This window comes from Rhinopithecus roxellana, chromosome 12 (assembly GCF_007565055.1).
Source record: "Rhinopithecus roxellana isolate Shanxi Qingling chromosome 12, ASM756505v1, whole genome shotgun sequence".
In the NCBI taxonomy this organism is placed as follows: Eukaryota; Metazoa; Chordata; class Mammalia; order Primates; family Cercopithecidae; genus Rhinopithecus; species Rhinopithecus roxellana.
The window spans coordinates 24,485,886-24,500,478 of NC_044560.1; the positions used below are offsets into that span (position 1 = coordinate 24,485,886).

Sequence of the window (14,593 nt, forward strand, 5' to 3'; positions counted from 1 at the left end):
GCTGCTGGGGTCTCTAAATGGAGGTCAGTGTGGCAGGTGTAACCAGGGCTGCTGGGGTCTCTAAATGGAGGTTAGTGTGGCAGGTGTAACCAGGGACTGCTGGGGCAGACACTCTGTAGGATGGGCTGCATATTCAGGTCACTCCAAGTGCACCCACTCGCTGACCGCAGCCCCCATCCCAGGCTCTCCTGAGCACATTGTCCCTGGTTCCTGCCTGTCTGGCCTGCAGAGAGCTCCCTGGAGTCACTGCCCTGTGTTGGCCACTGGGCTCAGAATGCCTGCCTGCTGTGGACAGGGGCTGGCTGCTGCCAGGTGGCCCCAAAGCCCCAGGTTCCAGGAGACCCAGCACACCTGGGGTCTGCAGCCAGCCAGGGAAGGGCCTAGTCTTAGGAGGAGGCAGTGGTGGGAGTGGCTCTGAGCTCACCCTCCATGCCTGCGTCCTCTGGGCAGAGGGAGGGGAGCCAGCAGCACGGTCCTTACAGACTCCACGTGCCGCCGAGGACGGAGCAGATGGGCCGGTGTCCTGGGTCCAGCCCTCCATCTGCACAACTAATGAGCTGATGACGATGGCGTCCCAGTTCCTGGCACCTTCTCCTGGAGAAGCCATGGGCTGGCCCTGCCCGGGTAGTGCCCTTTGCTGGGGCAGTTTTGTGGGGGATGCCTGGGGCCCTCTCAGGGACCCAGGCCCAGCGGCTCCACCTTCATTGAGGGTGGGCTGGGGGAGGGGTTGGGGAAGGGGATGAGTAATCCAACGTGCCTGTTTCTTCCCGGGATTTTGCTCCCAGCACTGTGTACGTGGGCTCCCGCCGGCTGGACAGACTTCCTGTGTGGGCAAGGCGAGTGGGCGCGGGCCTCCTGCGTGGGGGCAGGGTGGAGTTGGTGGACACCATTCCCAGGACAGGACGTTTCCTCTGGTTCCTGAGAAGTCACTCACCGGGGTGGCCCCAGGCATGGAGGCCTCCATGCCAGCTGGGTGAAGACCCCAAGAGGGAGCCTTGTGGCTTACGGTCACTGGAGATACAAGTGAGCCACTCTGGTGGGGCTGTGGGGCCCCCTCCAGCTCTGCCCCAGAGAGCAGCACCTGGGCGGGGGCCACAGGGGCCTGTTTCAGCAGGCAAGGTCCTAGGCACCAGGATGCAGCCCTGACTTGGGGATGGTGGCCACACTGTCCTGGGTGTAGGTTCCTTCCACCTGCTCAGACCTGGCCACCCAGGAACACACCTCTGAGGGACTTGAGTGGTTTTGGTTTCACGTTGATCAGACCCTTGGCTGCTCCGACTTTCAGGCCCCTGCTGTGGAGTTGACCAAGGGCTGGGTTTTGGGTGGCCCAGTTCTCAGGGGCAGCCCTGTGCCCTTCCTGGGTCAGCTGGTGTGTGGGTGGGGAGCCAACCCAGGGAGCACCTCACTGGCTCCCAAAAGGCAGGAGTGGGAGACAGGGCAGCCAGCCCAGCCCCAGGGCCAGCTTGAGCAAGGAGGTCCAGACAGGGACGGAATGACTGTACAAGACGCCAAAAACTTCAGGCAGGGAAGCTCGGAGGGCCAGCTTCATCTCCAGGACACCTTCTCTGTCCAAGGCTCTCTGGCAGAACATTCATGAGGCTGCTCGAGGAAGCTGCTCTCCAGCCTGGCAGTGACCTGGGGTGCTCTGGCCGGGAAGAGCAGCCCCGTGCCGGGACGGACGTGGTGGGCTCAGCCTCCTTCTGTTTCCTCGCCTCCTCCGTGGCTCTGTGCCTGCTTGGCCTGGCAGCGGCCCAGCTGCCACCCTCCCTCCCGTGCCTGGCTCTGGGCTGGGGGCAGGGCTGGCTCCGCCCCGAGGACCCTCCCCTTGGAGCTGCAGCCCCCTCCCCTCACTCAGCAGGCGCTCCCTCTCTCCCAGCTGGCAGGCCAGGCTCCATCTGGTGACTTTTCAGGAAAGCCCCCCCACACTGTGGCTGCCATGACCCTGGCTCCCTCTGCAGCTCCTCTGGGGTGTCCTGGACAGTGGCTGGGGGCAAGGCTGTACACCTGCCTTCAGAGAGCCCCAGGCCAGGTGGGTGCGATGCCCCGGCTGGCCATGCCCTGCTCAGTGAGGACAGAGAGGCAGCCAGGGCCTCAGACAAGCCAGTGGCTGGTGGCAGGGACAGGAGCCTCCAGGGACACACAGCGGGTGGCACTTGTGGTGGGGGGAACTGTGAAGTGGGCTAATAGGGTCCCCTTCCTGGCGGGGCTGTCAAGTACGATTAATACCGCTGCTGTGAGCTGGGCTGCCACCAACTGGGGACGGCGAGGGGGCAGGAAGGGGAGCCCACTCTGGGAGGGACCCTCACTGAGATGGGGACCTGAACCTGGCTGTCCTGAAGCGGCTAGAGAAAGGCCAGATGCTGGGGCCTCCTTGGCCATAGCGGGCTGGCTGGAGAGTGTGGAGGCCTGGGCCTGCACTGGGCAGGTGCCCACCTGCGTAAGAATGGGCTGCTGTGGGGGAAGGTACAGGGCATGGGTCCCCTGGCCTCAGAGGCCATCCTGCCCACTTGCCACTACCGGCTGCTTGGAGGGTCCAATGGCCTCAAGTTCCTGATGAGGGGCACCTTTCTGTGCAACTGGGACCGCTTTGGACACCTGTGACCATCATAAGTCCTCCTGTCCATCCCTCCACACTGGGTGGCCGGATGACAGAAGAAAGGTGTCTACTGGCCCTCCCTCTGGGCCCCGTGGGAGCTGGATCTTTCTAGCAGCAGCTGGGCCACCAGGGGAGCATGAGCTTGGCTGCCGTCCTCCCCCTGCTCTGCAGCGGTGGAAGGTGGTGGGCAGGTCAGGTGGCGCAGCCAATGGAGTACGGCTGATCATCGAGAATCTGTCCCCACCCTCTGGGGCGCTGGCAGTTCCAGCTCCCCCAGGACTCTGTGCATACTGACCAGGAGCCACCCAAGGGGGCAGAACAAAGTCAGGCCCCAGGGCCCCTTCCAGCCTGCTCCCCTGCCCAGCTGGGTACTGCCATGGGGTCAGGCCCTCCCCTCCACAATGCCCCCACCTCCTGCTGAGAGCTGGCGTGGCCGCCACGCAGAGGGCGCTGCCAGAGGAGAGGGCAGAGCGTCTGTCCCTGCAGTGCCCTCCAGGCGTGTCTGGAGCGGCCCCAGCCCCAGGGACCCCAGGCACTTGCCCTTGGTTCCCCTTAGGCCCAGCCTGGTTCTGGGATCCCTGGGCTCCTAGCATGACCACCCTGGGGTCCTGCTGCGGGGAGGGCTCCAGGCACCAACTCACACTCCTGATAAAATAAAAATAGTTGGGGACGAGGCTCCCAGACGTGCGGGGGGACAAGTTGCTTCTCTCAGACGTTTAAATAATCTCCGCCATATGTGTGTGGGCCTGGCCCTCCCTCCTGTGCGGCGCCAGTCCAGGGGCCCGGCTGATCTCCAGTGGGTACTGTGGCTGGGGCAAGGCGGCCACTTCCTCCTCCCTCCCATCCACCCAAGCACAGGCTCAGCCCCTCCTGCATGCTGGGCCAGCCCTTGGGGGCTGCACAGGAGGGGGACGCCAGGGCTGTGAGGGGCAGGCGGGGGCTGCAGAAGGGGCAGGGGGAGGAAGGGCTGCAGGAGCGTCCGGCCCTTATGCCTCACTGCTGCTGAGGTCCACGCTCTCCCAGCCCTGGGATGCGGCTGCCTCGGGGACTCCTGGTGGCCCTGGAGGGTGGGTAGCCTGGCCTGGGTCCCATTGGGACAGCAGGTGACAGTCAGGCCAATGCCGGCCGGGCCCAGGCACAGCCCTGTGGGGGCTTCAGAGGGAGACACGGGTGGGCCTGGGGAGGACCTTTGCAAGGTCCTGCTGAAAGGCAGCAAGCGTCGGGAGAGGAGGGGCTTAGAGGCAGCCAGGGCCACCTCTGGACAGGCCTGGAAGAGGTGGGGCCCCTGCCCGCCCCACACGTGCTTGCGAAGGGAAGAGGTTGGTGGAGGGGCATGTGCAGTCCCCGTACCCCCGTCGTGGGAGGGGCTGCGGCACCCAAAGGTGCCCCAGGTGTGTGTACACGCCGGGAGGCCTGTGGGTGTGATTTGTGGGTTTTGTTGGAAGGTTCCATTGATTTTCCAGCCTTCCCCGGGGAGAGGTGGAGACGCTGAGCCCCCGCTGGCCCCCTGTCGATGACAGCCGCGAGGCCCGTGCTGCCTGCTGTGTTAGGACAAGATCGATCTCCGCCATAAAAACAAAATTAAGCCAACACCGCTCTGGCTTCTGACAGCACATGCTCGTCCTCTAATCAGCTGCCACCCGCCCGGTTCCAGCCTTGGGAAGAAAGGAAGGGGCTGCAGGAGCAAACTTCTCAAAGTGGGGAAACTGAGGCACTGAGACAGGGAGGATAACCCAAGGTCAGGGGCAGGTCCAGGACCCCCACTTCCCAGCAGCCGCCAGAGCCAGGCAGTCAGGGCAAGCCAGTGCAGCCCAGGTCCAGGACCCCCGCTTCCCAGCAGCCGCCAGAGCCAGGCAGTCAGGGCGAGCCGGTGCAGCCCAGGTTCGGGGGCCGAGCCCAGGGGATAACGGGCGCCTTCCTCTGGGTGTCACCGTGGGGCCCGCACAGCCCTCCCGTGCACTCTCCCCACCTGGGGTGCGGCCCCGTCTGCCCGTCCATCCGCCTGTCTGGGTGCATCTGTGTGGGAGGCTTCTCCAGGCCCTGGAGAGCTGGACCCTGGAGAGCTGGACCCAGGACACCAGTGTGGACGCTGGCTCCCGTTACCTCCTCAGAGCAGGCCTGGTGGCCTTAGCCTCCTCTGTCTTGCCCGTCCCTCCCTGTCCACCTGTGTCCAGCCAGTGCCTGCTGTGTGCCGGGTCATGGCCTCACAGGGGCAGAGCAGGGAGAAGGACTTTGAGGTCCCTGCCCCAGGGATGTCTCGGGGTCAGGCAGTGCTCTGAGGACTGGGGAGCCCCACTGTGGTGTGCAGGGACCTGGGGGAGCAGTGGGTGAGCCAGGGCCCGCCTCTACCCAACGGAGCCTGTATCTGCCGCTGACCAGGACTGCCGGCCCCTCCCAGTCTGGTCCCCGGCACGGGCCCACAGCCAGGTGCATTGCTTCAATCCCACCTGAGCTCCCACATCAGGTGTCCTGGCTCAGGCTGACGAGAGGGGCTGAGGCGGCCTGGGGTGGGTGTGGACCATGGCTGAGGGCTGGGCCCCTGTGTGGAACTGCAGAGCCGAGCATAGCTTCCTCGACTTCCCCGTGGGCTTTCGGGATGGCCGGCCCCTGGCTCAGGGCAGGCAGGGTGAGCATGGGGGCCGGCCAGTGCAGGCTGTGGGGCTGGGCTCGCCTGCCGGCATGGGGGTGGGGCAGCCCCTCCGTGACCTTGTGTGGGGGCTGGGCTGGGCCCTGGGCTGGTTCATAGGCAGCACGTGGGGAGGGGTTCTCAAGTCCCTGGGCCTGGGCCCCTGCCACATCTCTTGGCCTGGGGCACCCCTGGCTTCACTCTGCAGCTGCCGTTTTGTGTCTGCCTGAGTTTTGGAGGGGAGTGGTCGGTCCCTTTGGTCCTCAGGGCAGGCAGGGCAGCCCCTGGCAGAGGCCTGCGTCAGGAAGGATTAGCCGGGCCTCCACCTGCCTGGTCAGTGGAGGAGCCCGGCTTGGCTGCTGAGGAAGTCAGGGGTCCTGGGGTGCAGGAGCCTGGGCCCCACATTGAGGGGCTGGGGCCAGGCACTCTATGTGTGGTCCCTCTCAGAACCCCTGCCCAGGCAGATGGGGGCCTCCGAGCCCTAACCCCAGCTGATGGGGGATCAGCTAGTGGCTGACAGCTCAAGGGAGGGAGGGAGGGTGGGGGCAGAGGCCCAGCCTTGGGGAGCTTCCAGGAGGGACGGGTGAGAGGTGGGAGCACCCCCAGCTGGGGCCAGGCCCAGGATGAGGGAAGAGCAGGTGTGTCGCAGGCCAGGAGGCCTCTGAGGTGCAGGAAGGAGAACTGGACCCCTGTGTCAGAGTGGAAGCCCGCAGCAGCCCAGTGTGGGGTGGGCAGGGCCCCTGGGCCAGGGCTGTGGCCGTTTGGTCTGTCTCCAGGCCCTCGGGCCACCTCCTGGCCCCTGTGTTGCCCCTTACACGGTGGTCACGCCCCGAGGCCCTGTCTTCCTGAGGACGCCCGGGACTCCAGCCCCTCTCCTCTCTCCACGGCTCATGACTCCCTAATCTAATTCCACGGCAGAGCTTAGAAACGCCTGCTGACCTGCTTCCGCCAAGAGCAGCAGAGCCTGTGACGGGGCCCCGGTGGGGCCTGGGTTGACTCTGTGCTGATTGCATCTGATCTGGCTGGGTGTGGCCCCGGTCGTCAGTGGTCAGCCAGAGATGCATGGCCATCTCCTCAGGGACTGCCACCTCCCACGCCCGACCTTGGCCCCGGAGCTCTGCCAAGATGCCCAGCCCTGGCACCTCCCTGTCCTGGGTTCTGCAGGCCAAACTCCTCCCCTCGTGTCAGGGGAGGAGGGCAGCTGCCCGGGACCTTGCAGTCCCTGTTGCTGGAGCCAATAGAGCCCAGGCAGTGGGTGGGAAGAAGGGCGGGGTTCCCCCCAGCATAGTCACAAAGCACGGGCATGGCCAGGACACAGGTGGCTGGTGTTCAGGCAGGGTCCACCACCTCCCATTCCCACAGCTGCCCCTGGTGTCCCGGCCTGGACTCAGGGATGGGACAGCCTGTGCTGTCCTGCAGTGCTGGGCCAGTAAACAGGGTGGGCTGTGTGGTCCTAGTGGCAGTGGGACCCGAGTCCTCACCTCAGTGGGAGCTGAGACGGTGGGGTGGGTCCTCCTTGGGTGCGGCCCTTCTCCAGGTCAGGCGACTTGTCATCCCTGTAGGGCGGAACGTGGGGACAAACGTGCCCTGGGCATGGGGCCACCTCCTCCGCCACGGCTCGGTGACCGTGGAGAAAGGTCAGGCTGGGGCTGCAGCTGCATGAGGGAGACATGGAGACCCCAACCCAGGCTCAGGGACCCACATCCTGGGCCTGGGCTGGGAGTTGTTGCTGAAAGGGCCCCGGCTTGGCTCCCCTCTCCAGCCACCGGGCTGGGCGCTGTGGGGATGAGGTGAGCTTCTGCCCCTGCTCCGGGCCACCTGCCTCTGGACTTTGGGGATCCACTCAGAGGTCCCCATAAGTAGGGATGCGGGGTGAGGGACCCTACTTATGGGGACCTCTCCAGGCCCAGCCTCGGCATCCATGGTGGGCACACAGCGGGGAGGCCCACCCCACACAGGGTCCTCTGAGGGCGGTGCCCTGCAGGCCTTCCAGTTGCACCCTCTGGGTCCCAGGACGGCCCCCGCTGGTCCTGCTCTTGTCCCGCAGCTCAGATGTGGGTCTGGGCCTTGGGAAACACTGTTGCCTCCCCAGTGCCCTCCTGTCCCCAGCTGGGAGTCCCCTCGGCCTAAATCCTCTGCCAGCTGGGCTGGAGCTGGGATTAGCATAGGGATTTGGCCCGGGGCTGGGCGGGGCTGAGGTCCTTCGCTCCCCCAGCCTTGAGAGGCGGCTGCGTCAGGGACTCCTTGGTGGCCCTGGAGGGTGGGTAGGCTGGCCTGGGGGCCATCAGGCCAGTAGGTGACGGTCAGGCCAATGCCAGCCGGGCCCAGGCACAGCCCTGTGCGGGCTTCAGAGGGCCCTGAGGAGGAGGAGGAGGAAGAGGCGGAGGAGAGAAGGCCCCACAGAGGTCCTGCCGCCAGCACTGCCACTGCCTGACCTCTGCTGCCTGAGGGCCGGGGGAGGCCTCTGTGAACTGCCCGGCCGTCGTCAGGACATGTCTGGCCCCTGGCCCTCCCCCGAGAGCCGGACCAAGGGAACGGTGGCCTGGCTGGCGGAGGTACTCCTCTGGGTTGGAGGGAGTGTGGTGCTGTCTCCACAGTGGCAGCTCGGCCCCCTGGGTAAGAAGGGGCAGGGGAGTGACCCGGAATGAGTGCTGGCCCTGTCCAGGTGCCTGGTGGGTGGGGGCTGCTCCTGGAGGTGGGGGAAGCCTGGGCCTCCATCCCATCCCTGCACTCGCCTCTCCCGTCCCACTGGGTGCTCTAGGGCTCATGTGGGTCCAGCAGCATCGGCCGGCCCTGCCCTTCGGCCGCTCAGAGGCACGCTCAGCACACCTTGGTCTCCCAGGCACCTGCAGAGCCTGGGGGCTGAACCCAAGGGGGCAGGGGGAGATCTCAGGTGGCTCCAATGCTCTCATTAATGGGGTCCCTTGCACTCTGGGGGTCACTGGTGCTTGCAGCCCAGGCGGCTGGTGCTGGACATAGGGGCCCTTGCTATTAGGAGACTCTGCAGAGGAGACTGGCTGGGCATGGCTGGGAGGGGGGAGTGTGTGTCTTGTGGTGGCCTGTGGAGGGCCCTGGTCCACGCTGGCCTGCCAGCTCTCTGCTCCAGCGGCAGACGGGGTCCCATCCAGGCTGCCCTGTTGCAGGCCTCTGCCCACCCCCTGCCCCCGTGTCCTGCCTCATCTGTCTCCTGAATCCCTGCAGCCACACCTGTGTCTTCACCTGCCATGTGCCCCGGAGAGCCCAGCCCCGTATGTCATGCCTTCCATCCCTTCAGTGCCCCTCTGCTTGTGATCATGTATAGCTTCCCCAGGAAGGCCTGGCCAGTACTGCCCTTGGTCCTCCACAACGCCCCGCCAGTGTCCCTCAGTGTGCAGACCTGGGGTGGGGATTAACGTCTCTGTGCTTTAGCAGATGGTACCTCTGGGACCCGGGATTTCTGTGTGCAGGTGCACAGGAACCGAGGGGGTGGGCCAGTCTGTTCCTGGGCTGGGATAGCTGACTCTGGCCTGGACTCCCTGGAGCCCGCAGCCCCCTCCCCTGGGACAAGATACAGCAGGAGGCTGAATGGGCAGAGGAGGGGAGAGAACGAACGAGGCAGGCGGCCTGAGGGAGGGGAGGGGTTGTGAAGCTCGGATCCAGCACCACAGCCTCTCAAGTCCATACTGCTGTGCGGGGCCTGGGACATGCACATTTGTGGCACCATTCGTGGCCCTTGTTGCACATGAGGGGTGAGGGCTTTCCTGGAGATACCCCAGACAGGGGCATAGACACTCAGGAATGCGACTTTGCTCCCAGGAGTGGCCTGTGACTGGGGGCAGGGGCGGGGGCGGGGGCATGGGGTTGCTGCCTGTTAGGCGCACCCTGTGCCTGGCAAGGGGCCTCCACCGCACTGTGGCCCCAGACAGCAGGCCCAGCCACCTCGTCTGTCTTGCCTCACGCCCGGCCTTCCCACTGTTGAGTTCAGTGCTGGCTCCGTCTGAGTGGTGGCTCTGGGGGCCCCAGGCCCAGCACCGGTTCCCAGGGCTGCTGGGACTGGTCCAGGAGGTGTTGGGAGCGGCAGGTGGCTGAGCAGGGTGGGGAGCAGCGTCCTCAGTCCCCAGGACCATCTGGGGAGGAGTGGCAGCGCCCAGCTGGGCTGTGTGACCCAGGCAAGCCAGCACCTGGGGTGGAGGTGGCCCTGGGCTCTGGCCTTTGCCTTGTTGCTGGCAGGGCGGTGTGGGTGGGGCCGGGCGAGGTGAGGTGTGGCTGTGCCTCCGCTGATGGCCGTGTCTCTCCTGTGAGGTGTGGCTGTGCCTCCGCTGATGGCCGTGTCTCTCCTGTGAGGAGTGGCTGTGCCTCTGCTGATGGCCGTGTCTCTCCCGTGAGGAGTGGTCGTGTCTCTGCTGACGGCCGTGTCTCTCTCATGTCCAGTGGAGCGGTGCATGGGTGCCATGCAGGAGGGGATGCAGATGGTGAAGCTGCGTGGCAGCTCCAAGGGCCTGGTCCGCTTCTACTACCTGGACGAGCACCGCTCCTGCATCCGCTGGAGGCCCTCACGCAAGAACGAGAAGGCCAAGAGTGAGTGGGAGCCCTGGGCGGGGGGCAAGTCAGAGTCCCCGGGGCAACACAAGGGTAGGGACCTTCCCAGGGCAGCCACTGATGGCTGAGGAGCAGCGAGACCCTAGGCCTGGACACCTCTGGGCTCAGTGACCTTGGGGATCCGCAGTGACCTTGGGGATCCGCAGTGACCTCTGGGCTGTGGGGTGGGAGGGATCCAGGTCCCCTGCCCGCCTGGCAGAGCTCCCTGGGACTCAGTGAGGAGCACGTAGCGCTGCGCCCAGCCCTGTGCTGAGTGCTGGGCTGGGAGAAGGGGCACAGCATTGTCCGTCTAGCTGGGGAGGTTACAGCTCCCCATAACAAACGAACCCCACAGGGGTGTGCTGATGGGTGGCCCAGGCAGCCACTGGGCAGGGCCGCTGGAGGGGGGAGCAGGGGCCACCCGAGATGGAGGCTCTGTGCAGGGGGTACGCGGGCAGGGTTGAGGCACACAGGGAATGGGGTGGGGTCCCATGGTTTGGGGAGAGACATGACAGTCCTCAAAGGCTGGGATAAGGGTGCGGCCAGGGTCTCCGCGGGCTTTGCTGATGGGCAGGACCCAGGCATGCCTGGCAAGGCCTCAGCCCAGCAATTGCCAAGCATGTAGCCACTTCGGGCCCCTGGAGAGAGCTGCGCTGTGGAGCCCCCGGGGGTCCTGAGGCCATGACAGCCTTGATGCACCTGAGCACAGAGCTGGGGGTCCCTGGAGCCGCTGTCCTCCCCTGTGGCACTGGACCCCTGGAGGTGGCCCGGGGCTTTCTTGGAATGTGGAGACGTGCTGGTTAAACGTGGAGCCCTGGGCCAGCCGGGCACCGGGGACTGCAGGTGGGGGGAGGTGGGTGCTTTCCTTCGTGGGGGCTGTGTCTTTTCCACAGGAAAGGGAAAGGGGGAGGGACACGGGTCAGCAGTGGGGGGCTGTGCAGTCTCGCAGATCTTCACCCTTTGTTCTTGAACCCTGCACCCTGGGCCCTGCCGAGGGTCCCGCATAGGTGGGCAAGGAGCTCCCAGCTGCTTGGTCACTGCTGTGTTGGGGCTGCCAGCAGGGGGACGCTGGGCCCCGGCTGGCCTGACCTGTGCTCCCTCCCCACCCTGCAGTCTCCATCGACTCCATCCAGGAGGTGAGTGAGGGGCGGCAGTCGGAGGTCTTCCAGCGCTACCCCGACGGCAGCTTTGACCCCAACTGCTGCTTCAGTATCTACCACGGCAGCCACCGCGAGTCGCTGGACCTGGTCTCCACCAGCAGCGAGGTGGCACGAACCTGGGTCACTGGCCTGCGCTACCTCATGGCCGGCATCAGCGACGAGGACAGCCTGGCTCGCCGCCAACGCACCAGGGACCAATATCCTTGGGCGCTGAGCAGAGAGGGCAGACCCAGGGACTGGCCCCTTGGCTGCCCACCCTGGGAGGGCCCCTACCCTTTGCCGGGTCACATGTTGGGGAAGCGGCCGGTAGGCTGGGGTCCCCTATTCCTTCCTCCCTAGGCCAGAGGGTGGGGGCGGTGAAGCTGGACCCGTGGATCCCTGTTGGCCCCTAACTCGGCACCAAAGTGGCTGAAGCAGACATTTGATGAGGCCGACAAGAACGGGGACGGCAGCCTGAGCATCGGCGAGGTCCTGCAGTTGCTGCACAAGCTCAACGTGAACCTGCCCCGGCAGAGGGTGAAGCAGATGTTCAGGGTAAGGCGAGCCTCGAGGGGAACACCCAGCCCAGTTTCTTGTTACTTTCCCCATGCGGCCCTCGCCCAGCCACCCTGATGTTAGGAGTTATGAAAATGCAGCCTTCAGCTGAGCTGCGGCCTTTATTGTCTGTAATTAGTTTCTGTTTCCGGAAAGCCTGCTGGGCCGGGGGAGAGAAACTGCCCGTCAGCAGGTTCTGGTTCCGGGCGGCGCTGGCTGAGCCAGCAAACCAGGCCCTAGGGCCTTGCTGCTTTGCTGCAGCTTGGAAAGTGGGTTCTGTGGGTGCAAGCGCCAGGCCCCAGGGTCTCTGACACGCACACAGGTGCACACACATACATGCATGTGCATACATATGTGCACACACATGGGCACATACACATATGCACACAGGCACGCACATGCACACGTGCACAGACACACACATGCTCACAGTCTGACAGCTCCGCCGTGTCCAGCCTGTCAGCTCCTGCCTGCTCCTGCCTGTTCTCGCTGTAGATGGCTGGTCATGCCTGGCTGGAGCAAGGGAGGCTGGACTGTTCACAGCACTGAATTTGTGCGTGAGTTAGGGGCTGGGTGCTCGCAGACACTCTGGGGACTGTCTGGGGCTCGTGAAGGCCCCGGTGGGGAGACAGTCTGCCTGGGCTGTGGTGGCTGGCAGGTGACTGAGTCTGCACGTCTGCACCCCCTCTCCCTGCCTGCCTAGGGCCATCCCCAGCCACATTCTGGGCTCAGGGGCAGCTCTGGGGCCAGCAGGCCCCTCCACAGGGTTGAGACTGTGCTAGGGCCCGGGCAGCAGGCTGGCTTAGGGTGCGGGCTCCAGAGTGGCCTCTGAGTGGGAGGAGACAGATGCCCCTCACTGAATCCAGCAAGAGTGTGCACGGCTTCTGGGGCCTGAAGGTCCAACCAGACCTCCCTAAGGGAACCCCAGGCAGGCAGAGGCAGGACCAGGCTGCAGGGCTGGCTCTGGAGAGGAATGGCAGGGCAATTGTTGCTGTCACGTCACAGGCCTGGCACTCCAGCCCTATGCGGTGGAGGCCCAGTGGCCCTGGCCTTTGGTGGTCAAGCCAGGTGGAGATGGCCCCAGTTTCAGAGTGCTGGGCCTCCCCGCCCATCTGTGCTGCATCCTCTGTGGGGCCTGCAGAGCCGAGAGAAGGAGCCTGCAGCCAGGCTGGAGGGGCTCTGAGAAGTGGCATCAGCTTCACTGTAGAGAAATCTGGAAACAGCTCCCATTGCCTGGCACGACCGAATCAGAGAGACGTGCATGGTGGATAAACACGTGGCTTGAGGCCAATTTCATCAAGCCTAAGATAAGGCTGGAAGTGGGCTGGACCCAGTGGGGCCTAATTGCCAAAGAGTGTGCTGGGTGGGCACCGAGGCAGGCTCGGCCGAGGTACATGTTCAACAGTGGTGGCTTCCCTTTGTGGAAAGAAGATACCACGTGATTGTCAGGGGTGTTCTAGGGTTGGGCTCAGGCCCCCTGAGGGCCTCACTGTCCGAGCATTTTTGTTCCTGCTCAGTGGTGAGTGGCTCACCCTGGCACACAGCCACTCTGTGGAAGGGCTGCATCTCTGTCCAGCTTAGCCACAGGCCCTGGGAGGGCCACCAGCCCAGACTCTGTCCCACGGGGGTCCTTTGAGCTGCAGCCTGTGCCCCTCACGGCTGTCCTGGGTACAGTGAGTGGGCACCCCCAGACTTGGGGCTACCCTCACACCTCGTACCAGGCAACCCGGGGCTTCATCTGGTGTCGCTGGGTCCCAGTGCATGTGGCTTTAGCTGGGCCCTGCATGCCATGCTGGCCTCATCCCAGCCTTCGTGTGGGCACACAGCCTGTCCCTGGGGTCCTGACCTTCATGCTAAGCCATGGGTGTAGGGCGTGCAGCAGCCAGGGCTTTGCCCTGGGGACAGGGACAAAGGGGGTGATGGGGCCACCCGACTAGTGACTCCCCTGGCACCACCACCCCTGGCCACCCCAGATCGTGGCCCCAGGAGGAGGCAAGGCTGTTCCCCAGTGGCAGGCTGGTGGCTGCTGCTGTCCATGGTGCTGAGCCGGCCCTGGTCCCTGTTCAGCTGAGGCACATCTGCAGGCCGAGGCGGGGCCCTGGGCACTCTCCTGTGGACCAGGACATTGAGCTGTCCTGAGAAGCGTGGCCAGGGTGCAGGTAGCCCTTTGTGGCCTGCTCCCTCGACCCCACTCCAGGCTCCTCGCAGGCCCCCTTGGAGCCCCTGGGTGGGATGCTGAGAGCACGCCGTCCTGAGCCTGTGTGGGCTCTGGGAAGAGGACCCGGTGGGGCTTGTCTGAAAGCCTGAGTCACGAAGCCTCTAGGCTACCACTGTGGCGGATGTGGCACCTCCTCGACTTTTGGAGGCATTTCCTGATCTCGGGGTACCCAGTCTGGGGCTTCCGTGGAGGCCCGAGGACTCAGCCAGTGTAGGTGGACACCTGCCGGCTGGGTGTTGGTGTGGCCAGGCCTGGGGTGAGCAGGCACAGGGCAGAACCCTGCCTTCAAGGTACATCTGATCAGTCCATCCCATCACTGGCCACATCCTCAGTGGGGGGCGGGGGCCGAAGCAACAGCAGGCGGCTCACTGGGAGTCTAGGCCCCCTCAAGATGTTGAGCAGCTGGGCATGTGTGAAACGAGCTGTCGGGGCTGCCCCTGCCTGAAATGTTGAGCTCTGGAACTCGTTGAAGAGCAGGGCGAGGCACTGCGTCCCTTCGGGCCTGGTGTTCCTCGTGAGTGTTGACTGAGCTGGGGTGTCACACTGGGGCCGTGTCATCTCCAAGCAGGTCATGCTCTCACTCTGCCCTGCCCAGCCCTGGGCTCCCATACCTTGTGAGGCAAAGGCCTCAATCCTTAGGGCTCAAGGATTTCAAGCATCCCCTTCCATGGGGACTTTATTGCCGCCATGGGATTCCCACGGCCCCTGTATCACCTTGGGCTTCTGCTGGGCTGCCTGGCCGCCAGCCCAGGGGATGTTGTTGACCCCCATGTAGGGGGTGTTGGCTCCCGTGTGGGAGGTGTTGATTCCTGTGTATGTGGGGGATGTTGGCTCCCGTGTGTGTGGGGATGTTGGCTCCTGTGTGGGGGGCGTTGATTCCCGTGTGTGTGGGGTGTTGGCTC

General features: G+C 64.9%; 1 protein-coding gene across 6 annotated transcripts in view; it reads left to right on the plus strand.

The window, feature by feature from the left end:
* PLCH2 (phospholipase C eta 2) overlaps positions 1-14,593 on the plus strand; it is a 75,357-nt gene that overhangs the window by 39,428 nt on the left and 21,336 nt on the right. For 5 of the 6 annotated variants that reach the window (XM_030942729.1, XM_030942728.1, XM_030942731.1 and 2 more), the window contains exons 3-5: positions 9,633-9,779; positions 10,893-11,136; positions 11,344-11,473. In XM_030942729.1, coding sequence (XP_030798589.1) covers positions 9,633-9,779; positions 10,893-11,136; positions 11,344-11,473 — 521 coding nt within the window. Of the gene's footprint in view, positions 1-9,632; positions 9,780-10,892; positions 11,137-11,343; positions 11,474-14,593 lie in introns of those variants that run through there. The other variant, XM_030942733.1, reaches the window with a different exon arrangement.